The 23804-nt window shown below is 41.7% G+C and overlaps 1 protein-coding gene across 1 annotated transcript in view; it reads left to right on the top strand.

The window, feature by feature from the left end:
- Positions 1 to 23804, top strand: part of kif13ba (kinesin family member 13Ba) — a gene marked incomplete at its 5' end in the record, with an annotated part of 32244 nt that overhangs the window by 4383 nt on the left and 4057 nt on the right. Inside the window, 33 exons of the mRNA XM_083900726.1 lie at positions 1069 to 1162; positions 8794 to 8806; positions 9141 to 9201; positions 9325 to 9417; positions 10178 to 10358; positions 11132 to 11219; positions 11681 to 11815; positions 15367 to 15479; positions 15745 to 15856; positions 15971 to 16183; positions 16267 to 16377; positions 16476 to 16610; positions 16835 to 16965; positions 17094 to 17180; positions 17430 to 17620; positions 17715 to 17988; positions 18083 to 18245; positions 18346 to 18501; positions 18644 to 18793; positions 19189 to 19314; positions 19494 to 19667; positions 19835 to 19992; positions 20082 to 20214; positions 20319 to 20474; positions 20572 to 20671; positions 20875 to 21001; positions 21119 to 21174; positions 21313 to 21437; positions 22416 to 22691; positions 22785 to 22937; positions 23033 to 23110; positions 23284 to 23334; positions 23453 to 23612. Of these exons, the coding sequence (XP_083756852.1) occupies positions 1069 to 1162; positions 8794 to 8806; positions 9141 to 9201; positions 9325 to 9417; positions 10178 to 10358; positions 11132 to 11219; positions 11681 to 11815; positions 15367 to 15479; positions 15745 to 15856; positions 15971 to 16183; positions 16267 to 16377; positions 16476 to 16610; positions 16835 to 16965; positions 17094 to 17180; positions 17430 to 17620; positions 17715 to 17988; positions 18083 to 18245; positions 18346 to 18501; positions 18644 to 18793; positions 19189 to 19314; positions 19494 to 19667; positions 19835 to 19992; positions 20082 to 20214; positions 20319 to 20474; positions 20572 to 20671; positions 20875 to 21001; positions 21119 to 21174; positions 21313 to 21437; positions 22416 to 22691; positions 22785 to 22937; positions 23033 to 23110; positions 23284 to 23334; positions 23453 to 23612 (4374 nt within the window). The remainder of the gene's footprint in view (positions 1 to 1068; positions 1163 to 8793; positions 8807 to 9140; positions 9202 to 9324; positions 9418 to 10177; positions 10359 to 11131; positions 11220 to 11680; positions 11816 to 15366; positions 15480 to 15744; positions 15857 to 15970; positions 16184 to 16266; positions 16378 to 16475; positions 16611 to 16834; positions 16966 to 17093; positions 17181 to 17429; positions 17621 to 17714; positions 17989 to 18082; positions 18246 to 18345; positions 18502 to 18643; positions 18794 to 19188; positions 19315 to 19493; positions 19668 to 19834; positions 19993 to 20081; positions 20215 to 20318; positions 20475 to 20571; positions 20672 to 20874; positions 21002 to 21118; positions 21175 to 21312; positions 21438 to 22415; positions 22692 to 22784; positions 22938 to 23032; positions 23111 to 23283; positions 23335 to 23452; positions 23613 to 23804) is intronic.

The following is a 23804-nucleotide window of genomic DNA, read 5'->3' as shown; positions in this document are numbered from 1 at the left end:
CATAGTAGAGGAGGTAGGCTATCCCAAGCAGGCAACAGGGTAGACTGATGACTGACTTTCATCCTTATCTTATCTCTGGGTTAAATGGTAAGAATTTGTCACCAGTTTTTGTTGCATGTTTTTACAAACAAGCATTTTAACTCTTTATTTAGGTGATTTGGTATTGGTGAGAGCAATGTTCACACCAAGAGAGAAACCATTTCAAAAACATCCTAATTATGTTCATTTAATGTTTTATTGCCCTTGCTAATCTCCCATGATTACAGACATGATGTATTGTACAAAGCTATGGTCTAAGCATTCACCAGTAAAATAATAATAGTCTGTAGCCGATAAATGAGTCGGATCTGCAACAAACCAGTCGTTACATGTATATTTTGTTGTTTGTTTTAATAATAACCCTGTCTGCCCAAATCTGGATGCCCAGGATATGCTGGCAGCCCTCCCCCTGAGTGTCTGATGAGTCAACAACCATCATTAGGTCTCCCTGGCAAGATGCATGAATGGAGAGACTTAGCCAGGCTCATGAATTTGCAGCGCGCGCGCGTGCGTGCGTGCGTGCGTGCGTGCGTGCGTGCGTGCGTGCGTGCGTGCGTGCGTGCGTGCGTGCGTGCGTGCGTGCGTGCGTGCGTGCGTGCGTGCGTGTGCGCGCGTGCGTGTGCGCGCGTGAGACACTATTTGCATCATCAACTTGTACCTTCTTACCCTTCTTTGGCGAGACTTTTGCGCGACATAATGCTTTTCTCTGTGAACCAGTGGAAATAAAGGAACATTAATTTTCATTTACATTTGAATGGAAACCTTGCTACTATTCCCCGCTCTGCTGTGTCAGTGAATTAACCCAATCAATTGAACAATAAGAGTTGTGCTTCATGTTGGGCTGCAAAAAGGGTCAAAGCAGTCACTGTATCTGTAGATGGCAGTGACTGCATGTCTGTCATTACATCACACATACTCTGGAGATGACATGGAAACATAAAAACAAAACAAAAAAAATCTGTAATAGTGTAAAATTTGTGTTGTGAGGATTAGTACCACGGTTGTAAAGCTATGTTGTCTGATCCACAGAAAAGGAACTGAACACAAAATGTGTCGTGGAGATGGTGAAGAACCAGACGATTCTCCATCCTGCAGGAACCAACCTTGGCAAATCAGACACCAGGTACGTGCATGTGCTGACCGTATTTTATGTCCACAATATAATTTTTTGGTATCCTTACTGCTTATAGGAATAATGTTTCATACTTCCTGAAAAGTTATTAAATTAAAAGCCATTATCTCATGTATACCTGAAGGCCTTTTAATAAGTGATAGAGTATGCTGGGCTGGTTAATATGCACAAATGTATCAAATACCATTATGTTTTGGCTGAAAAATTATCATCCTGGTATTCACCCACAGTTATTTATGATTTGCAATCATTTTTTTCCCCGATCAATGATAATATCACAGTAAGTGTTCAAACTGTAATCCATCTTATGGGAGTGGGAGATTTTTGGTTGGGTGTGGTTGGTCCCACTTCACTCACAGCGTTAGAGAGGCAGCATTGAAACCCTACTTTCCCAACTGATTGTGTCTCATTTCTGAGACATATTTTTAGATTAGGTGTGGAGAATATGTGGAAAAACTTGCATTTTTCTTTATGCATAGACATTCATAAATCCCCCCACAACTTGCTTTAGGGTTATCATGTTTTCATGACAAGTCATGACAACAGGTTGTGTTTGGTTGTGGGCAGTTGAAAAGGGAAAGCCCACTCTTCTAGGCTGTGATTTTTACACATTTTAAAAAACAGACGATTTTGGAATGTTTTGCAGGAAGCTGACAAACTAGCCCTTCAGGCTAGCCCTCCTGGAGACAGGCGTTTTCCTACATAAATCACTCGTCCCTAGTTTCCCCTCTCTTGGCTTTTTCTGTTTCCATGCTTTTGATCAGCTGCTGGTTGTGGGTTATGCTTGAGTCTCTCCATCCCTGTGCTGTATGTTTCCTTATCTGTGTCTGAATGAGGTGAATGTTGTCAGCAGTTATCACACCTTACAAACTGCTGCAAATATAAAACTGAACGCTGATAAAGTTGTGATACAAAAAGAAGCCTGCTGGCCAGGTCACTGTCACTGCAGGACATGGTGATGTAGCATTACAAACCAAGCTGGTTTGTGTTGTAAGTGCGGTTGGGCAACAGAGCTTGCCACTAATATGACACGTTGCCTATACGATCAGTATCTACCGTACCAGATCAGAAAGCAAATCTTGGTGCTTTGTTTCAGTGCCGTAGCCGTTTCCATGAGCTGCTTTTCCATCCACATCCCCTTACATGGAGCTGAAAAGCACTTTGCCCAGCTGTCTGTCCAGAAGCTCACAGATTTGAGCTACCCTGCACCATATACACACACACACACACACACACACACACACACACACACACACACACACACACACACACACACACACACACACACACACTCCCTTCTAAAAACAGGCATGTGTGATAGTCTTGCTTGACAGAGGAATATCTGTTAACTTGAATCATCAATCACGTAACTTAATATTTTTAGAAGCACAACACACTGTTGTCTTCAAAAACAGTGTGCACAAAGGAAAAAATAGATTTATTTTGAAGATTTTAATTATATAAGCTTTTCCATAGAAATAAAATATCCGTGCTACAAAAATAACTAAAAAAATCTACTTTACGGCATTGATTCCCAGGGGCTACTGTACCTGGTCTGAGGATATTTGTACAGTTCTGCTCATGATGATATCACTGGTTTTCGTTGGCTTGTCAACAAATGCACGTTATTGCAACATATTTTGCGACATTTGTAACAAACAGTGCTGTTTACTAGCGGGGGGAACCTGAGAGCAATTCCAGATTATGTTACTTTAATCACTGGTACCATTTTGAAGGTATCAATTAAACACTGTTACTGGGAAAAATGTTTTTTTTTTTTTTTTTTTACAAACTCTACTTCTCTAACTCTCTTACTGGAGGAGATGATAATTTTGGCTTCAAACTGAGTTGTGTGTGTGGAAGAACGGGAGACGGGAGTAGTGAGACGCAGGCAAAGCAGAGACAGCCATACATTAAAAGGCAGACTTCTGTCTTCCTTCTCTCTTGTCAGGCTGCAAATCCCCACCGCCTGGCTTCCTCCCCTTTTCTCAGCCATTCTGTTTCTATGGCAACAATGGGTAAGGTTAACTTTGGGTCGCTGACAGTGACCATGAAGCCTCTTCCTTAAGTGTGGAGGCGATAGAAATGGGGGAAAGCCCTCATTTACTTGAGCATCTGTCGACCATAAACTTCTCCCGGGGACTTTTATGACTTTTTGTCGGATTGAACAAGAGCAGAGCTTCTCAGTCTGTGTCTCGACGACAAAGGAGCGAGGAAGCAGCAGGAGGACAGGCTGACTGACTGCCGCCTTCTGCATGCAAATGTCATTTTTGTTTTGTTTACATTTACACAGAGTGTACATTGGAGGATTATTTTTACTCAGTATTTCACTTGATTCTTAGTAGTTGAGCTTTGACCTAACTCACCAGTGTCATACAGATCAGGCTTGTGTGCGCTTTACTCAAACAAAACATCCACTATCTATTTTTGTAGCTGAATTCTAAACTGATTTTTTTTTTTCTGCTTGTGGGTCTGATACAGTTTTTCCAGCCAGCAGCACACACTGGGGAGGCCACATTAAACTTTGTCATGCTGCCACCCTCACTGACTCACTACAGTGCTCATATTAATGTTGTCTTATGGACTCTCACTAAAGTATCAAAAATATTTGCAATCGACCCAATTCAGAAATTACATGAATTTGGTGGTGATCTGGATATTCTCCATGTTTTTCCTCTCGTTCTGTTATGCATTAGATCGCTGTTCTCTCCCCTGGCCGAGTTATATGGTTTTCTTTTCCTTTTCCTTTTGCTCATGGAAATATTGCATTACATCATTCATATATTACATTCAGTCTCTATTTTTACACCTGCCTTGCCTGATTCACATTGAACCCAGTGGGGATGTTTTAACCTTCAGGGCCAGGGCAGCGTGTGCTCCTCTGTCTGATAAGCAGGCAGCTGACCTCCAAGCAGCTGTGTGGTCAAAGATTATAGTTTGCATTATGACCTGAAGCTATTTTTGCTTGAGTTGTGAAGCTGGATGTTGACACACTCCGAGGTCCTGTCAGATGGCAGTGAGGCAAACACATGTGCCTTGGTTTCCAAGACGATAGACAATAGATACTATGTGGCCCCATATCTTAGAATGATTTGTTTTTTTCTCTCAGCATGTGTGTGTATGTGTGGGGTAATTGTGCTACTCACTAGTGTGTTTTTAAAAGTGAAGGATTAACACTGTACTTGTTAAAAGAGAAAGGTTGAATTTGAAGGCAGAGTGAGATTCAAATGTTTGAGCAGTCCACTCTGACCTGGCCATGTGAAGGTGGGTCCACAACATAATGACAGGGTTAGAAATCAAGGAGTGTCACGCATCTATAGGCCACACTGACCAGAACTTTCCTTCTTTCAATTAAACATGGTTTGTGTGTGTGTGCGTCCAGCTCAGGTAGTGCTTTGGATAGTTGCTAGGTTAACAAAATTAATTCAAGAAACTTGATTATCGCAAATACAATAAGATGGCGTTGTGGTAGCCTGGGCATCTGAGATCTGCCACATGAGCTGTACAACAATATATTCACAGGTTGAATTTCAGAAAATCTAATTGGCAAATTGAAAAGTTGTTGTGCTGTTGCTTTTGCAGCTCATTGGACACTGGCTTTGATGTCATGTGATGGAGTAAAAATATTGAGAAGAAGAAAATAATGCTTACACAGTAAAGGTAGAGGGGAAAAAATGTCAATTTAGATATATCGTTTACTTCATAATCGTAATATTTCTACAAGACTGATGGAAAGAAATGGCAAGCAGTTGCCAATTTACCACAAAAAAGAAGTTCTACTGTTTCAATGTTCTTCGTAATCCAGGGCTTTGAGAATATATTTGTCAGTTTAATTTGAAGCATGCTGTGCTGTGTCATGTTTTGAGAGGTTCTATTCTATCCATTATTTTCTCACGGCACCAATTCAGTGAACACTGAGTAGACGAAGCTAAACAATGCTTTTTCTACTTGGCCCGATTCAGTTCAGATAAATGTCAGACTGAGTGACTAATATGCGATGTGCACTGCTTTTGGAAATGAATCTCATGGATTATTGTCTCATAAAATGTATCATTCAATTTTGAGAAAATCGCCATTATCAGTAATACTATCAAATGTACACATTTAAATACAACCCAAGAATCGTGATACAATCAAATGGTGTCAAAAGCATATGTCTGAGTCTTATTACATGCTGTACATTCTCCTAGACAAAGTCAGTAATACCCAACATTTAACTTGCAGTATATAGCAACTGAATGAGTTCACTGTTGCTGATAGCATACAGTTTGTGTATGTATGATATGCAGAAGCCATCTCTATAGCTGTCATTTTTCATTGTATGTGAAGACTTATTGTCCTAGTCCATGTTAGTCACTAGTGCTGAATTCAAACATTAGCTTATGACAGTACAATTATTGTTGTTCTGTGCCATCAGTATGTTTCAGCTTAACATTCCAGTCTTGGGCCCAGCCTCTTTCCTTCTAACCCGCTGGCTACCTTCACCCTTCTTTCTATCCGCCATTCCTCCCTACACAGCTGTGAATGGTTCAGTCCATAAGAGGGGGGAAAAGAGCAGTAGAGAATGAGCGAGAGGAGGGGGCAGAGCAGCCATGCATCAAGTTATTTTTTAAATTATGGTGATGAGAGCGGAGGAGCAGGGTGAAGGGACGAATAGAAGTTTAGGATGACTGAGGGAGGCGGGGTCACAGCTATCCTGAGTGCCTCTTATTGGCCATAGGGGATGCCAGTTTTGTAACTCGGATTTTGAGTGCAAAACATGGGTAACCCTTCTTGCCTGCAGCCTTTGAAGCAACCATGACAGCTGTCATCATTATGTATGTCAAAACTTGTCATGTTGTCATTTCTTAGGACATGGGTCTGTAAGAAAATAGGCATACATTACATGCCCATAATCCCCTGAACAGAGGGTTCAGCGCATCAAGCATATCTAGAAAATATAAGCAATATAATATGGCAGAATCCTTTTGAATCCAATTGAAATGTTGCATCAGTAAATCAAAGATTTCACCACTGACAAAATGGTGATAACCCCAGTGACTGCTGAAGGTCTTGTGGACTTTAAATCAGCACTAACTGTCGGCTGCCTATTTGTATTCTGCTTGAAGTGCCACTGGAATCAATTAGAGTTGCAGATGAGGATTTCACTGTGCTGAGTGCAGCACGTCAGCAGAGGAACGTCAGTGAAATATGAAGTGTTACAGATTGGACTGCATGCTGGCAGCTTTGGTGATTTATAAAGAATGTGCATGGGTGAAAGGAAACAGGTGTGTGGGTATGTATGTATGTATGTATGTATGTCTGTCTGTATGTGTGCACTTACTGTATTTGTTACGTCTTTTTGGTGTAAACACTGACCTAATCAGGACCAGTAGTTCTCATGGAGACCAAAAAAACTTAAAGAGGCAGAACCTGATCTCTGGGGAACTGGTTAAGGTTAAGTAAGATTTGAACTATAGTTTGGTTAAGTTTAGAATTAGGCAATTAATGGAGGTCAATGCCCTAAGAAGAAGAATTTGCGTCTCTGTAAAACATTATCTATCTACCCCTGGCCACCTCATTTGACTTTGTGCAGCTTTCTGATAGCTCAACTAACCCCATGGACAGAGCAGCAATGTACAGATGGAGAAAAAACATGTCAGGGGATTTCCCAGGCCCCATTCAAACTGGGTATTAACATCTGTCCTCAGCAATGAAATCATTGGGTGGACAGAGTTTAAGTACGGCTTTTCACACCTGGCATTAGCATCTGACTTCATTTGCACTGTATTAAAATACACACTGACATATGGTGGATGACAACAAATGATGTATTGAGTCCGACTGTACAGATACGTGTGTGTGTGTGTGTGTGTGTGTGTGTGTGTGTGTGTGTGTGTGTGTGTGTGTGTGTGTGTGTGTGTGTGTGTGTGTGTGTGTGTGTGTGTGTGTGTGTGTGTGTGTGTGTGTGTGTGTGTGTGTGTGTGTGTGTGTGTGTGTGTGTGTGTGTGTGTGTGTGTGTGTGTGTGTGTGTGTGAGAGAAAGAGGAAGAGGAGAAACTTAGTGAATTAAAGCATTGTTGTAACATGAGATGAGATTTTTAACCATTAGAAAATTGAATCATGTGAAGATCAAGGTTAATGTTGTAGCAGTGACTGTAAATGAATAGATAATCTTTGGTTCCAGCCCTAATTCCCACCAGTTTTTGTGAAGAACTCTCCATGTTTTGTTGCGATACTTTGTCCACACAGAGACGGCATGTAAAACAGTGACGAGTGAGCGGCACTTGTAATTTGGACAGTGTGGTTTTCCCCTTGCAGATTTTCAACAGATAGAAGTGTTAGTGATGTGTTGATTTGACATTTATGTATTGATCCCTTATGTTCTACCCATCCAGTACAAGCAAATGCCATTTATACAGCTACCCTGATGCTGAACTTGGGAAAATAATAAACTGATGACTGCAGAGTGACTGGGTGCCAGGTTGTTTAAATGCTGAAATGAAATGATGGTAATTGATGGTTGTGCAGGGGCCCAACATATGTCCTTTTAAGTGGGATGATTGAGATCTGATGATGCCAGACTCAATGCTGATCTAACTTTCAAATACAAACATTTTAAGATATGGAAAGTTTAAAATGCCCAGGCTGGTGCAGCGTGTTAATAAAGATTCCATGTTTAATCTTGCTAATATTCATGAACGCAAAGGAAAATACTACCTAATCTTAATAAATGCAGAGGCCTTTCCTGCAGGGTTCAGGTTTTTGTAATTGCTTGTTATTGTTGTTTTCTTTAGTAGCTTTTTTCGAAGTTAAAGTCTATAGTTATTGCAGTAGTCTGTTCTGGTGTGGTTTGCTTGCATGCTGTGCAGACATCCGGACGGGTTGATCATCTGTTTGCTGATATCTGTTTTAAAGGACATGGCCACTGGTTAAATGTGCCTAATGTAAACATGTTTGCGTGTGGGTTGTTGTGTGTACTGTGTAATATGTATTTTCCCATTTTGTCTGGAGGGTATCGTGCAGTAGCTGTGGGCAATCCACCCTCTTTTTAAATGTCAAATATTCACTTCAACATTCTCAGGCATTGTCCCTTAATGTCTGCTAATTTCTTTGCATGACCTTGACACAGTAACCCTTCCACAACACCATCTAATTCACACACAGTCTCAACACTCTGCCAACTTCACCACCAACCCCCTCTTCCAACCCAGTCACCCTCCCACATACACACAGATTCCCACAACAATTCACTTAGGTCGAGAATTTTTAGGTCAAAAATTTGGTCTCCACCAAACTGCCAAAGACGAATGCCTTCCCTGACATCCACAGACACACACCCTTTCCAAATCCCATGAGAAGTTGGTTTTGACATGTGACAAAGAAGTCACTCATGCACACACACACTGAGGGCTGTGGCTTATTTGTCCAAGTGTCTGTCTCTGTTTACTAATTTTCTGCTAGGAGCACATGATATTATGAGTAAAAACACTGATAATCTGGAACAGCATGAGTCAACTTTCACTTAAACTTTGTTTACTCTGAACAGTTAGCATACTCATCCTCTCTTGCTGTGTGCACTAAAAGTCATTTATCTCTCTTTCCACATGCTCCTGTGGACCTTGAACCTCCCAACATCATCAGGAATCAGTCCAAGGTAAAGACACACACAAACACCCACACCCACACAGACATTTTCAACATGTAGCTAAATCCATGGTTGAGAATCTTAAACAGAGACCCACTGTTTCCTAAGACTTAGTTTATGAGCTGTCTGCAGCTTTAAATCCAGTGACACAAAGCTGATTTGTACTTCTGCTTTTTAATTTATTTACATTTAATTTGAAAATCTGAAAATAAGCTAATTATTCAGATTTCATTTATTCTGTTTAAAGTGAAAACTTAACTTGAACCCTGCTTTTTTACAACCATCATAAAATGTTATTTATATGTGTGTCTCATGCTGGTATTGTTGTCTCCATATCTTCCAGGTCTTTGCCTATGATTACTGTTTCTGGTCCATGGACGAGGCCGATAAAGAGAACTTTGCAGGTTACTTAATTGCCACAGATCCAGTTAACATTGATTAAATGTTATCACCAAAATGTCATTCCATGTCTAATCTTTTGGATACATGTACACAGTTTCTGAGAATGGTATAATCTGTGTTTGCAGGTCAGGAGGTGGTGTTCCAGTGCCTTGGGGAGAGTCTTCTCTACAATGCCTTTCAGGGCTATAATGCCTGTATATTTGCCTATGGACAAACTGGTAAATTTCTGTAATGCACCTCTTTATGGACCAATATCTTGAGACTATGTGCTCAGTTCCCAGATCAAGTAACATTACATAGCTAGCTAAAGCTATCTGACAACAAATGGTATCTTTATGAGGATTCTAACAGTTGTGGTCATTTTGAAGCCTTATGCAGACAGGTGTTTCTGTGATATCCAATTCTATATCAGCGAGGTTACATTGCATAATATATCTATAACATTATAACTTTCATGGAGAAAGAAAGTAACAATTTTAACAGAGTTGCCTAACTGTAGGAGACGGTGAATGAACAACATCTGTTCACTTTTTAATAGCAAAAGTGCCCTTAAGTGTTAAGTGTATTGGTTTAAAAGGAGTGTCAGTGTGGATATGTTGTGACAGGAAGCTTGGACAGCCTCCACTCTCTACCACACACCAAAGCTCAGATGCTTCTTCAAACCAATTGACCACACCTTACTTATATCACGCAGGTGGTGTAGATTTCTACAATGGTCTGTTTCAACAGAAAGGCATTAGACGGCTGGCTGAAACATGCCCTGTGAAGAAAAAGTTGCCAAAGGATAATATACTCCTCACTAATTTAACAGATAATCTCCATCCGGCAAATATTTCTAGTTGGAGATGATGAGGTTCAAGTAACAGTGGGAGTGGCATAAATAAATTCTATTTACTTTTCACACCTATTGAATATGAAAGTTCTAATATACTATTATTACCTTTAATTGTGTGCATGGGGTGTCTCTGTTGTGTTCAGGCTCGGGAAAATCATACACAATGATGGGGTCAGGGGATCAGCCCGGTCTGATACCGCGCCTGTGCAGTGCTTTGTTTGAACGAACCCAGAAGGAGCAGCGTGAGGAGGAGAGCTTTACTGTGGAGGTTTCCTACATGGAGATATACAACGAGAAGGTCCGGGATCTACTTGATCCCAAAGGGTATGACCTCAAGCTGAACATTGACTCACTTCTTAAATGGAGGGATGATTTATTTTCCACCACTGTAACATTTAATCATTCTTAAAAGAAGAATATTTTTAAAAATAAACAATGTTTTTGCTTTAATTGCACTTTAAAATCCTTCCACCAGAAATGTACTATATAAGACGAGCTTTCAGTTGCATCGTTCCAATCCAAATGCCAATGATTACAGAATGTGCCCTGAGACTTTTGCACAGTACTGAATTTTGTTTATATGTTGTCTGTCATAGCAAGTTTGCAGCCAATATTTGGATACAACTTGTTAGTTGGCAGAACAGAGGAGGTCAGATGTTGACCGCTGTATCACCAGCTGCTTTGGTTAGTGGAATAAAAGGATTATCATTCTGCCCTGCAGTCACTGACGTAGGCCAGTTCGTGTCCAGCAGGTCAGCAGTAAATCAGGAGCACAGGCCTGCGTCTGCTGCCTCAGACAGCATAACCTTTAACCTTCACTCACTACATGGCCTTTAACCTCTATAAAACGGACCAAAGAGGAGAAGACCATCTGACAACCATATGGGCTTTGCTGTGGAGCAGAAAATGATGAAGTTCTCAAGCCTAGATCAAAGTTTGAATCAGAGTCCCACAGCAAACTGTTGTTGGAAAAGCTGTTGTCACCTGAATTGTCCGAGTCTGTTTTGCTATTACATCAGATGAACACTGTTTTAGCAATTAGCAGCATAGTTGTTGTTTGTTTATCATTATTTAACCCAATTTTCCTTTCTATCCAGGGGTCGACAAACCCTCAGAGTGAGAGAGCATAAAGTGTTGGGCCCCTATGTGGATGGTCTGTCTCGGCTAGCAGTGGCCTGCTACAAGGTAAAAAACATTATCACTAGATCACATTTTGGCTGGTCACAATTACAAATGAGCATACTAGTGTCTGACATTATCTCACTCAGATCTGTACACCTTGGGGATTTGATGTTCACATGATGGCAGGAATCAACAGATGTTTAACAGTCCAACACCACCAGTCACATTTGACTCATTAGAGATCTATTCAATACGTACAATTAATAACATTTTGTAACTCACACAAGGCTCCCAGGAGATTCAGAGGTGCACTTAATGAAGTAGGGATGTTATAATATCTTGCTTCAGATATAGTATCTCAATCCATCACAATATGTCATATTTTTACCCCCATAGCAGGTTATGCATTGTATTTGCCAGATTATTGCCAATATACTGCCCTAGAAACAAGCCAGGAATACATAAAACCCTGGGATGGAATCTAAACAGATAAATCTGTTCTGTGACTTCTATTCTTTTGACAGGATATTGAGTCTCTAATGTCAGAGGGGAATAAGTCTCGGACTGTTGCTGCTACCAACATGAATGAGGAGAGCAGTCGATCGCATGCTGTCTTCAACATCATCCTCACACACACACTCAAAGACTTGCAGTCTGGGGTAAGATATAGTCAAACACATATATTGTCTATTTGCAAACCTTATATGTAAAATGGATTGGTGTTGAAAGCAGCAACAGAAGAGCTGCCGCTCGACTCAATTTGTGGTGGATTCAATCTGCCTATCAATCATCATCAAATAAAAGTCCACTCGATAATAGCCTGTTTATTGGCCTCCACAGGGAGCGAAGCCTTCCTTTTCTACAGGTGGTGGCCAGTCACTGGGGGTGTAGCTTGCTGCTATAACAGTTGCGAAGAGTATAGTACTCAAGCTAAAGGATTTTATATGTTCTGCTTTTGCAGCCACTGAGTGCAGAGCACATTGGCTACGACACCTGCACTTGGGGTGGATCCTAGAAAGGCAGTCACTGTCGGTACCTAACTTGAAACATGACGCTGCTGCTTTTTCTAGTTTTAAATTACCTGCTCTTAAAAAAGCTCTTGTGTGTTTAAAATTGGTTAGACAAACTGTATGTAATCTGCAGAAGTCAATCCAACACCTCAGCATCCACCCTTCCACTGCTCCAGTTACACCGTCTGGCTGCTGTCCACACTACCCTAATATTTTTTGAAAGTAAACTGTCTTAGTCTGGAGGACCAAAAATTTAGACCTATACAAATGATGACACAGTTCCACATATTTTTTGCTGCCGCTACTGCTGGGTTGTGAAGTCACTAAGAAGAGACTTAAATGACTATTTCTCCATCCCAACTGACTCATTTAGCCTCTACTGCTCCTTGCTCTCTCTCTCTTTTTATTCTCTCAAACAAATCCTGTTAATAATTCACAGGCATGACTGGGTTTGTCAGCTGATACAGGCTTCTCTTTTATCAAGGAACTCACACTCAGTCATGATTAAACCCAGTCAGCCAGTCAGTGGATTTATCAGCTAACTGTGGAGTTAGTGAGTGAATCACTTGTATTGTATATTAGTGTCTTTAAAAGACAACTAGAATGGGCTGGGGCTTTTGACACACTTGAAAATGAGTTGATGCCCTAAACACAGCATATGCCTGCTTTTTTCTTTAAAACTTGAATGATGTTCAGAGTGGAATGCACAACACTGTGAGCTGTGCTTATTAAGTACGACTGCCTGTTTTGTCTGATCGATGTTGGACCTATTTTTTTCAAGTTTAGATAAAGCTAAAAAATAATAACAAGAAGACATATACAGTATAAACCTTTATTTGGTGTATTCACATAATATTGTAGACGTGTAGCCATAGGAGCTAATCAAGTTATTTGTCAAATAAACACAAACAGAGTTGACTTGACAGAGAGGAGAGCACAATAACACCAGAAATTATCACGGCACCAATAAACAGTTAGTTACTACTTTTAAGTCTCCTCTCAAAGTAACTCCTTTATGTAGACTTTTAAAGGGAAAATGGCTGCAGATCATAAACTGGAGCTGATCTTCACCCTCTTGTGACTCAGCAGCTGCGATAAAGGCACTGGTGAACAAAAGCCTCCGTACAGAATCAGTGTCTGATGTGTCATTCTGAAACTGAACAGCTCATCACAGCAATTTCAGACTGTTTGCAGTGCACTTTGTCCTTATTTGCCACCAAACCCCTCAGTTGTGTGCACATTTTGATCCTTGCTGTGCTACAGTCATGCTTTGTTAATAGTGCTTAGTCTCTGGCCCAGTTGAAATAGTTGGGTCACTTGATGACATCGGCTGTCCTTTATTTACCATCTGTGACCAGGCGATGACACTTGAGACGTGTGCTGGTACCTTAAAGCTGCATGTCCTTCCTGCCGATCTTGCTGATCTTGTTACTGATTCAAGTATCAACTCTCCTGGTCACAGAATCCCATGTGGGGCAAGAAGTGTTTCTCATCGTCACCACTTAATCAGCTAGCTATACTAAGGAGTGATACAGTGATAGAACCACAGTGTTTTTATGCATACTAAAAATGTAGTCATGAAAACAAAGAGACACATACAGTGGCTTCAGAAAGTATTCAGACCCCCTTCACTTTTTTTTCAATTCTGTTGCCATCGGATGCTGCAACCTTTTAAATATGTTTTTAATCTACTCTCAGTTCCCCATAATGAAGAAGGGAAAACAGAATTTTAGAAAGCAACAAGTGCAACAACTGCACCCTGACCCTAACCCTGCGTGGATTAGGGACAGTTCTGTGAATGTCCTGGAGTGGCCCAGCCATAGCCCTCACTCGAACCCTGTCAAGCATCTCTGGAAAGACCTGAACAAGTTTCAGAGGATTTGCATCAAAGAATGGTTGAAAATCACACAATTGAAGATGTGCAAGGCTTGTTGGATCATACCCAAAAAGACTTAAGGCTGTAATTGCTGCCAAAGGTGATTCAACTAAGTGCTGAGTAAAGGGTCTAAATACTTGTAAATATGATTATGAATGTAGGTTAATGAGAAAAAAAAATGAGGTTAAAAGATTACAATAGCATTTTAAAGAAGTGAACAGGGTCTGAACACCTTCTGAAGCCACTGTACATGGACATAAGAATGACTTAACTGAGTTTTGTTTTGTCAATCATTGGCTGTTATGCCGATTTATACCAATTTTACACTATTGCACAAACATCTGTGGCTGAACATGCCCACAGTAGACACAGAACTGCATCAGCTCATATTCTGCTTTGGTTGCAGATGTAGATCAGGTTCGGCCTCATCAGTTACTGGCTTGTCACACTTGGCACACTTGGTGTGGACCTGTCCGAGTACAAATGATGTGGTGATAGCTATATCCTCAACAGCTCTTGGAAAGCCGCGGAAAGAACCTGTCAACAGAAGAATAAAAGATGAGGAAACCAAAGAGTGAAATCGCACAGTTACTGTTTTGTGAAAAGAATTGAGAATGTCTGCTGAGCATTAATGAACCAAAGCATCCAGCCCAAAGGCACTTAACAGCAAATTGACGAGGGGAGGTTTCTCACGTTAGCCAAACTCTGTCTTATTTATCTCGCAACTTTGTTGCTTTGACGCTTGTAAATCAGGACAAAGCAGCTGTGTTCGAAAGCTGTTGAAAAGCTACTGGCGATTGCTTTGATGTGGAGTCTCTTGGGTGCTTTATGTCCAATCACTGATTTGTCAAACCTGGTGTGGATGCTTGGCACTGCTTTTCACCAGATGTAGATCTGCATGAATGTCCCACTGCACAGATCCAGATCCTGGATATTGTAATGCTCTTTCTTATATGTATGGCAGATGTCATTGAGAACTGTAAGAGGACTCTGGTGGTCATACCACAGGACAAAAATGAAAATCCCAAACTATGTCAGACCACATGGTCATTGTTGCAATTTCATGCCCAACCACCCAACTGAAACTGTGTAACCTAACCCTTAGCTACAAAACTAACAGAACATTCCCTGATGACAGTGGCGTGGCTGCCGTTATTGCAATAACATACTGTATGCCATCTTTAACAGAAATATTAAAAGGGGCAGTGTATCTTGAGTTTAGAATTAAATTAAATAGGAAGCTGCCTGGTTTTAAAAGACACATGTAAGAATAAGATGATGATCTGCTTTTCTTCTTGTTTGTATCTCTTGTTTCATTTTCTAGACGAGTGGAGAGAAGGTGAGTCGGTTGAGTCTGGTAGATTTAGCTGGAAGTGAGCGAGCAGCGAAAACTGGAGCAGCAGGGGAACGCCTGAAGGAGGGAAGCAACATAAACAAGTACGTAAAACCAGTTTAACGCACATCACACCTCCACAAACTCATGATTGGATGTTTGCTCATTATGGTTGTTTTCTTGAAGTTAAGCCTTAGGTTGTTCACAGATGTTTCATCTCAGCAGTGTTGCATTTTTGCATAACAGTTTACGACACTGCAGCAAATAAATGTTCACTAAAACAAGCTTGATATACAAAAAAAAATACAAAAAAATAAGTATGAACATTCGTCCTCATTGTTTACATGTGCGTTTGTGTGTGTCTGTCAGGTCTCTGACTACCCTGGGTCTGGTGATCTCGGCACTGGCTGAACAGGGAACCGCAAAGAACAAGAACAAGTTTGTCCCTTACAGAGACTCTGTTCTGACATGGCTGCTCAAGGTAAATACACAATAAACCTACTCACATCTGTCATAGATGAAGGAAAATCTTCTTCATTTTTTGTAAAATAATCCCACTGTGTTTCTAATTCTTGATGCCTGCATCTCTCTCCAGGACTGTCTGGGGGGAAATAGCCGCACAGCAATGGTTGCAACTGTGAGTCCATCAGCAGACAACTATGATGAGACGCTGTCGACGTTGCGTTATGCCGACAGAGCAAAGAGCATCGTCAACCATGCTGTCGTTAACGAAGACCCCAACGCTCGCATCATCAGGGAGCTCCGAGAGGAAGTAGAGAAACTGCGAGTACAGCTGACCCAAGCAGAGGTGAGATGTCATTGAAATGTTACAGTTGAGCATGTGAAAATCTCCACTTTTCTCTGCTGTCATTTATTCTCTTCTGTCTCCAGTCTTTAAAGGCTCCAGAGTTGAAGGACCGCCTGGAAGAATCGGAGAAGTTGATTCAAGAGATGACGGTTACATGGGAGGAGAAGCTTCGCAAAACTGAAGAGGTTGCACAGGTAGGACAGATTAAAAAAAAAATATGATTCGATTTTCACAATCATTTTAATGTTTGGTTACTCTCTATGTAATTAAATCTGTCCTTGTGTGTTTGTAGGTGCGTCAGAAGCAGCTAGAGAGTCTGGGTATTTCTCTTCAGTCCTCTGGGATTAAAGTTGGAGAAGACAAAAGCTTTCTTGTTAACCTTAATGCTGATCCTGCTCTTAATGAACTGCTGGTTTACTACCTGAAGGTACATACATAGTTTGTATAATTTAATTCACCGTCTGTGTTTGACACAGTTTCCAGTTGCCCTATAAACATTTACATCTCAGCTGTCATATACTGTTTGGATCAAACTGATGTTTCATTTAAATAATGAATCAGCCAAATTTCGGTCACATTTAATGAATGAGCTCTCTAATTCTCAGCTAAAAACATTATGAAACTTATGATATCTTGGATGTTGTGTCTTAGGAACATACAAAGGTGGGCTCAGCAGACTCGCAGGACATCCAGCTGTGTGGCATGGGTATCCAGGCAGAACACTGCATCATAGACATTACGGCAGAGGCCGGTGTTATCCTCACCCCCCACAGCAATGCTCGGTAAGTTGCATCATGGTGCCAGGGCTCATGTGTGGAGCAGCTAAATGAGTTCTGTGGGGGCACAGCAAGAACGTCTTTGTTATGATGAAAGTGCAACGCCCCAACACTAATTCTTTTAATTGTTATAGGACATGTGTAAATGGTTCTCCCGTAACCAGCCCTCTGCAGCTTCACCATGGTGACCGAATCTTTTGGGGCAACAATCACTTCTTCAGGTAATTTTATACAAACCCTAAATATGTTTTATTTATTTATTTGAAATATCACAAGGTTTCATGAAATTTTACATTGTTCATAAATGCCTTTATCTGCAGTATGTTTATTGGCTCCTCTTAATTTTACTAAGATCACCCAGCTTTTTTATGCATATTACCTAATTGAAATGGCATGAATGTTACATTTTGAGCAAATAAAACATAAAATGTTAAAGATCAGAGGTAATAAATCTGATATTTTCTCTGTAGGATAAACCTGCCAAAGCGACGGTTACGAGGAGCAGAGGATGAGGAGGGTGAGGGGGGTGTGATGAAGAATAGTGGCAGTAGTGAGCAGCTGGATGCAGATGGTGACACAGCTAGCGAAGTGTCCAGTGAAGTCAGCTTCTCTTATGAGTTCGCCCAGACAGAGGTCATGATGAAAGCCCTCGGCAATAATGGTAAAATGAAATATGCATGAACTCCATAAAGAGAATCGGATAGTTTTATACTTCTGCGTCTGTTGTCTGACTCTCCTCTGTTGTGTCCTGTCAGACCCCATGCAGGCGGTCCTCCAGTCTCTAGAGAGGCAGCATGAAGAGGAGAAGCGCTCTGCTCTGGAGCGTCAGAGGCAGATGTACGAGCAGGAACTCCAGCAGCTCCGTAAGAAACTGAACCCGGACCGCCTGTCCGCAGGCTACTCTGGAACACTAGCACCTGGCCAACAAGTTCAAGGGCAGCAGTACCGCAGCCTGGAGAGACTCAGCATGGGAGGGATGAGCCATTCAACCAGTGCTCAGAGTCGACTGAGGCAGTGGAGTGAAGACAGGTGAGGGTGTCTGTGAGTGTGGTATGTGCATGCTTGTTGTGTTGATAAGCCAATTCAACCTTTTGTCTTTCTTCTTCACCGATGCCTCTTGCAGGGAGGCGGTGTTGGTGAGGAGTCTGAGAAGACTGAGGGAGCAGATAGTGAGGGCAAACACCCTGGTGCAGGAAGCCTGTTTCATTGCAGAGGGGCTGGAACGACACACAGAGTACAGAGTCACTCTCCAGATCCCATCAGACAACCTCAACGCAAACCGCAAGGTCGCACAAACATTAATATCTTTGCGCTGGTTTCCTAGTTTCTGTTTTTTTTTTTTTTTAAGTTTTCTAATTACGTCCGTGTGTGTTTGTGTGTGTGTAGAGGGATGCTGTGCTCAGTGAACCAGCGATTCAGGTCCGACGTCGTTGTCGAGGTAAACAGATCTGGAGCTTGGAGAAGATGGAGAACCGTTTGGTGGACATGAGAGAGCTGTACCAAGAGTGGCAAGATTACCTCCTCCATCACAATGACGACTCAGTGAGTTGGCTTGACATAAATACATAAATATGTAATGAAAACAAACCAAACAGTGCAGACCAACCGCTGTATATGCCAACTTGTTATTAAATCATGCTAAAGCCTGCAGTTTATTAAAATGTTCTCCTTTTGTCTTGTCCAGGTGATGCGTTCATATTTCCGCCGGGCTGACCCTTTCTTTGACGAGCAGGAAAATCACAGTTTGATCGGGGTTGCCAATGTCTTCCTTTCCTGTCTTTTCTATGACGTCAAGATGCAGTATGCAGTTCCCATCATCAACCAGAAGGGGGAGGTAGGGAGCACTTCTATTGTTGGATTATACATAAATTAGAGACATAAAATATTTAATTCCTTTGTCTCACTATATCATAAACCTCTTAGTCACATCAAGATTCCCATTATCTTTTTTAGTCCATTGTCCTTTTCTCCTAAGACTTCTATTATAACTGAAGGAAGTTTAACATTAACATCAATCAGTTAGGAAATATGACTATTGAGATTGCATCTATTTACTCTATGAAACCTGTCCTGAGTAACTGCCTGAATCAATGGAGAAAGAAGGGGCAGTAGCATAATGTTGTTACGACAAGAATTATGTATAATACAAATGTTCTTTTGAAAGATGAATGAGACAGTAGGATTAGTAACCAGGTTTTCTGTGTTATTCCCTCCTGTCCTTGTTGCCAGGTTGCAGGGCGTCTCCATGTGGAGGTGGTGAGGGTTGGAGGCGGCTTGGAGGACAACATGGCTGGAGGAGATGAACCAGACAACAACCAAGACAGTGATATCCAGGATCGTAAACTTGTGTGCATGGTAAGATGGATAGATAAACAGAAAGGAGTTCATTAGTTCATTTAGACCTGGCTTAGTAGTGTAGAATTATTCCTAGAGCTGCTTTTTAGTGTACAGTATAAAGTCAAATTCAGCTTTTCCATGTCAATTTTCATTTGTCAAGTGTTGTTATGATATTTTGACCTGTGTATCCTCTGCAGATTAAGATCCTGCAGGCCACTGGTCTTCCCCAGTACTTGTCCAACTTCGTTTTCTGTCAGTACTCTTTCTGGGACCAGTCTGAGCCGATCATCGTTGCTCCAGAAGTTGACCCATCATCCTCCTCACCCAGCACCAAGGACCCACACTGCATGGTGGTGTTTGATAGCTGCAAGGTAAACACCGGGAGGGAAGGAGGAGAATCTTTAAAGAGTAATAGAAACAAATCTGTGTTGTGTACGTGTATTGTTGGCTTAACCGTGTGTAGATATTTTTCTAGCTAATGGAGGGAGTGATTATTTATAGGTTGGAGTAGTGACACTGGTCTGTATGGATACTTTAGGAACTAGCAGTGTCGGTGTCTGAGGACTTCATAGAGTACCTCACAGAAGGAGCAGTAGCCATCGAGGTTTTTGGACACAGGCAGGCAGATGCTGGCAGGAACCCAGCGCTGTGGGACCTCAGCATCATCCAAGCCAAGACACGCACACTACGAGACAGGTAGGCACGCACATGCACACACACACACCTTTGTGTAGCTTACAACACTTGCTTTCCAGCATCTGATGAACAAATATTTGTTGTGGCAGATGGAGTGAGGTAACACGTCGTCTAGAATTGTGGATTCAAATTCTGGAGATAAATGAGAATGGAGACTTTGTCCCAGTAGAAGTGGTTCCTGCTAGAGATGTACAGACTGGGGGAATCTTTCAGCTTCGGCAGGTATGTATGACACAGTAAACAAAGCCAGAGTAGGTGGAACTAGCAAACCTACCTTACAATGCAATCAGCTGAAATGTACTAATTTCCTATCTTGCCATCTCTAGGGTCAGTCACGGCGGATCCAGATAGATGTGCGTTCAGTTCAAGACTCGGGCACCATGCCTCTGATATCAGAGGTATTGCTTGCAGTGTCAGTAGGCTGTGTGGAAATCAGGACTGTCACAGCAAACCAGGAAGCAGATGAGATGGACAGTTATCAGGTAGAATATGAGTCTGATTTCCGATTATAGTAAGCCCACAACTGAACTGAAGCGGAACAGAATCCAGAGATGATTAACTGACTGGTTTATTGGACAGGAAAGAGATCTGGAACGTCTGCGCAGGCAGTGGCTTGCTGCTCTCACCAAGAGACAGGAATATCTCGACCAGCACCTGCAGAGCTTGGTCAGCAAATCAGGTAAAATGCAAAATGCACCTCAGTACACTAGACATTTAGAAACTCTCTCTACATCCAAACATTCCAAAACGTATACATCGGTGTTCCTGTAACTCATGGTCACAGAGGTGCGAAGCATGCAGGTGTTTCCCAAATTTGATCACTTAAAAATTCCAGTGATTTTAGTGAAGGAGTTGTTAAAAGTTTTAGTGTTGTGTGCACAGAAAAGACAGAGGATGACATGGAGAGAGAGGCTCAGCTGCTGGAGTGGCGTTTGACTCTGACAGAAGAAAGAAATGCTGTCATGGTGCCCTCTGCTGGCAGTGGCATCCCCGGAGCGCCGGCTGAATGGTAGGGACACATTACAGGAAGTGCTTCCCTCTCTGATTTGTAAAACATTTCCCTGTGATTGTTCGGACGTGGAGACACAAAGTCACAGACAAATAAACATTTTGTGTCCGTTCACAGGGTTCCCCTGCCAGGCATGGAGACTCATATTCCTGTCATCTTCCTGAACCTTAAACGTATGACATTTCATTCTGATCAATTTAACTTCATGATTGTACTGTGATCTCTGTTGTGAAGCAGATGGATTCTCATTTTCACTGGTCTAGTTTCCCCTCACATTTCTTCACAATATATTTGTTTTGCCGTTTCTTCAGCTGATGACCTCAGCTCTCAAGACCAGTTTGAGGTTCCTGACGCTGGAGGATGGGATGCAACTCTGAATGGAGAAGACGAGGACGACTTCTTTGACCTGCAAATTGTCAAACACTATGATGGAGAGGTGAGGATTAAGGATGCTTCTCTGTAGAAATTTTCAGACTAGGTAATAAACTTGTGGCACCACTGCTATCACAGATTCCAACAAACAAAAACAGACCTGTCAGTATCTGTAGAGCTCTTTTGATCCATGATAGATTTGGCTGCAGGCACTTCAAGGTGTGAGCTGAATAACTGTTACCTTCTTCTTAAATCTAAAATGTTGCCAAATTGGAGTTTTTGCTTTTTACTTTGACACCAAATTCTCAGTAACTCTTTTTCTGATCACATGATGACATTCAGTTGGTCAGTGATATGACTCTGCTTTGCAGCTGCACTTGGCAGACACCTTTATATTTGTTATTGTAGCTTGTGAGTGAGTAAATGTAACTAATATTTTATAAACTGTTAAAAACTGTATAAAAAATGTGTGCAATGCTGGTGACGCAGAAAAATAAAGCAAAAGGATTCCATGCCTTTAAAAAAAAATGTGGTGGGGCAGGTGGGACTGCTAAGAATGTGGCATGTACACCAAAAGCACAATTGCAGCAACAGTAATGAGGGTGGACATGGTTTAAAGCTGGAGTGCGTAACTTTTCTGGATTTTTGTTGTTGTTGTTGTTGAACAAGAACAAGATCTAGATGCCGCTGTATGAAGAAACACAGAGAGAGCAGTGTTAAGATGATGGGCTTAATCAGCATTGTGTGAACTTATTGTGAAATTATATAAAATTATTTGAATAACATACATTTGCTTATATTTAAACGTTATAGTCTGCACTTTTAGCAGGGGGCCAGAATTTTATGAATTGCCAAACTGAGGGTTATTTAAAAGAAACACTGAGAGGTCATCAATGGTCCGCTCCAAATATATCCAAATATTCAGCAAGGAAACTTCAATGAAATTATAAATAATTATAAACAGCGGTTGCTCTGTTTGTTTTTCTGAAGTCTGTGTGGAAAAAAAAAAGTTTTATTCACCAATTGTTTGTTTACCCCACAGGTGAAAGCAGAGGCATCATGGGACTCCACTGTCCATGAATGTCCCCAGCTCAGTCGTGGAGGAGCGTGGCCTGAACACCGGGTGTACCTGACAGTCAGAGTAGTCGTTCAGCTCAGCCATCCTGCTGACATGCAGCTCGTCCTGAGGAAGAGAATCTGCGTCAATGTAAACCCTGGTCGCCAGGGGTTTGCCCACAACTTTCTCAGGAGGATGTCCACCCGCAGCACCATACCAGGCTGTGGGGTCACATTCGAGGTGGTCTCCAACATCCCTGGGGTGAGGACATCAAAAGCTGTTCTCTGATTATCATCAGCAGCAGCAGCTTGGATTACTGAGCTTTGAAATCTTAATGATGTTCTTTCCTATCAGGACGCCCCTGGATCAGAGGACAGGGAGATGTTGGCTCGACTCGCTGCCAGCGCACACAACAGCCAGTCAGGTGATGACGAGGCCGCCATTGAGAAATACCTCCGAAGTGTCATGAGTCTGGAGAACATCCTGACTCTGGACAGAATGAGACAGGTAGAAGGAGATCAAAATTCAGTAATAACTGTCTAAGATAGTCAAAATTATGGAAGTGCTTTAAATTGTGGGTGTTTGTGTGTGTTTGTGTTTAGGAGGTGGCAGTGAAGGAACAGCTGGTGAGCAGAGGGCGGAGCAACAGAAGGAGCCTAAGCTCTCCCTCTGTCAACCGGGTAAAAGACAAATACAATACCATTGCCTTAAACTACTGGTTCTTAAACTACGGGGTGCGAAGTTTTAATGTTTTTTAGTCTGCCCTTTAGAAAAGGTTTGGTAAGCAATGCCCTGTACTGTGAGATGGTGCATATACTGTATGTTGAAATATTATATCTCCGTCTGTCTTTAGATGTCTGGAAGTAGACAAGACTTGTCCACAACCTGCCTGCTGGATGATAAAGTAATGCACTTTTTTTCCAAAATGTTGATAAATGTAAACATAGAGTGTAGATCACTAACTCTGGTGCCATATTTAATTTTTTCACTTCCTGTTGTCTTTCTGCTTGTCTTCTCCTCAGGGTCGATGGGAGAGTCAGCAGGATATCTTCATGCCTTCTCAGTATCACCGCACCCTCCCTCGTCCCGCCTCCTCTCCTTCCACCTACTCCACTTCCCCTTCTTCTTCCTCCACCACAGCCATCACTATGAGCCCTCCACAGAATCAGGAGCCAGAGCAAGGTAAACTTTCCTCACTTTACTCCCTCTACCTCCTACTATTCTCTCCTCCATAAACCCGTCCCCTCTTCCATACTACACCATCTCCCTTTCTTATTCTCCTCTCTTTTCTTTGCTTAATTGATTCCTTCAGTCAAATTAATCCCTTATGTTTTGAGACCCTCTTCTCCAGGTATTTTCTGGTTCTTTTTCTGT

This window comes from Microchirus variegatus (assembly GCF_963457635.1).
Source record: "Microchirus variegatus genome assembly, chromosome: 14".
In the NCBI taxonomy this organism is placed as follows: Eukaryota; Metazoa; Chordata; class Actinopteri; order Pleuronectiformes; family Soleidae; genus Microchirus; species Microchirus variegatus.
This window is presented reverse-complemented; position numbering and strand designations above follow the sequence as displayed.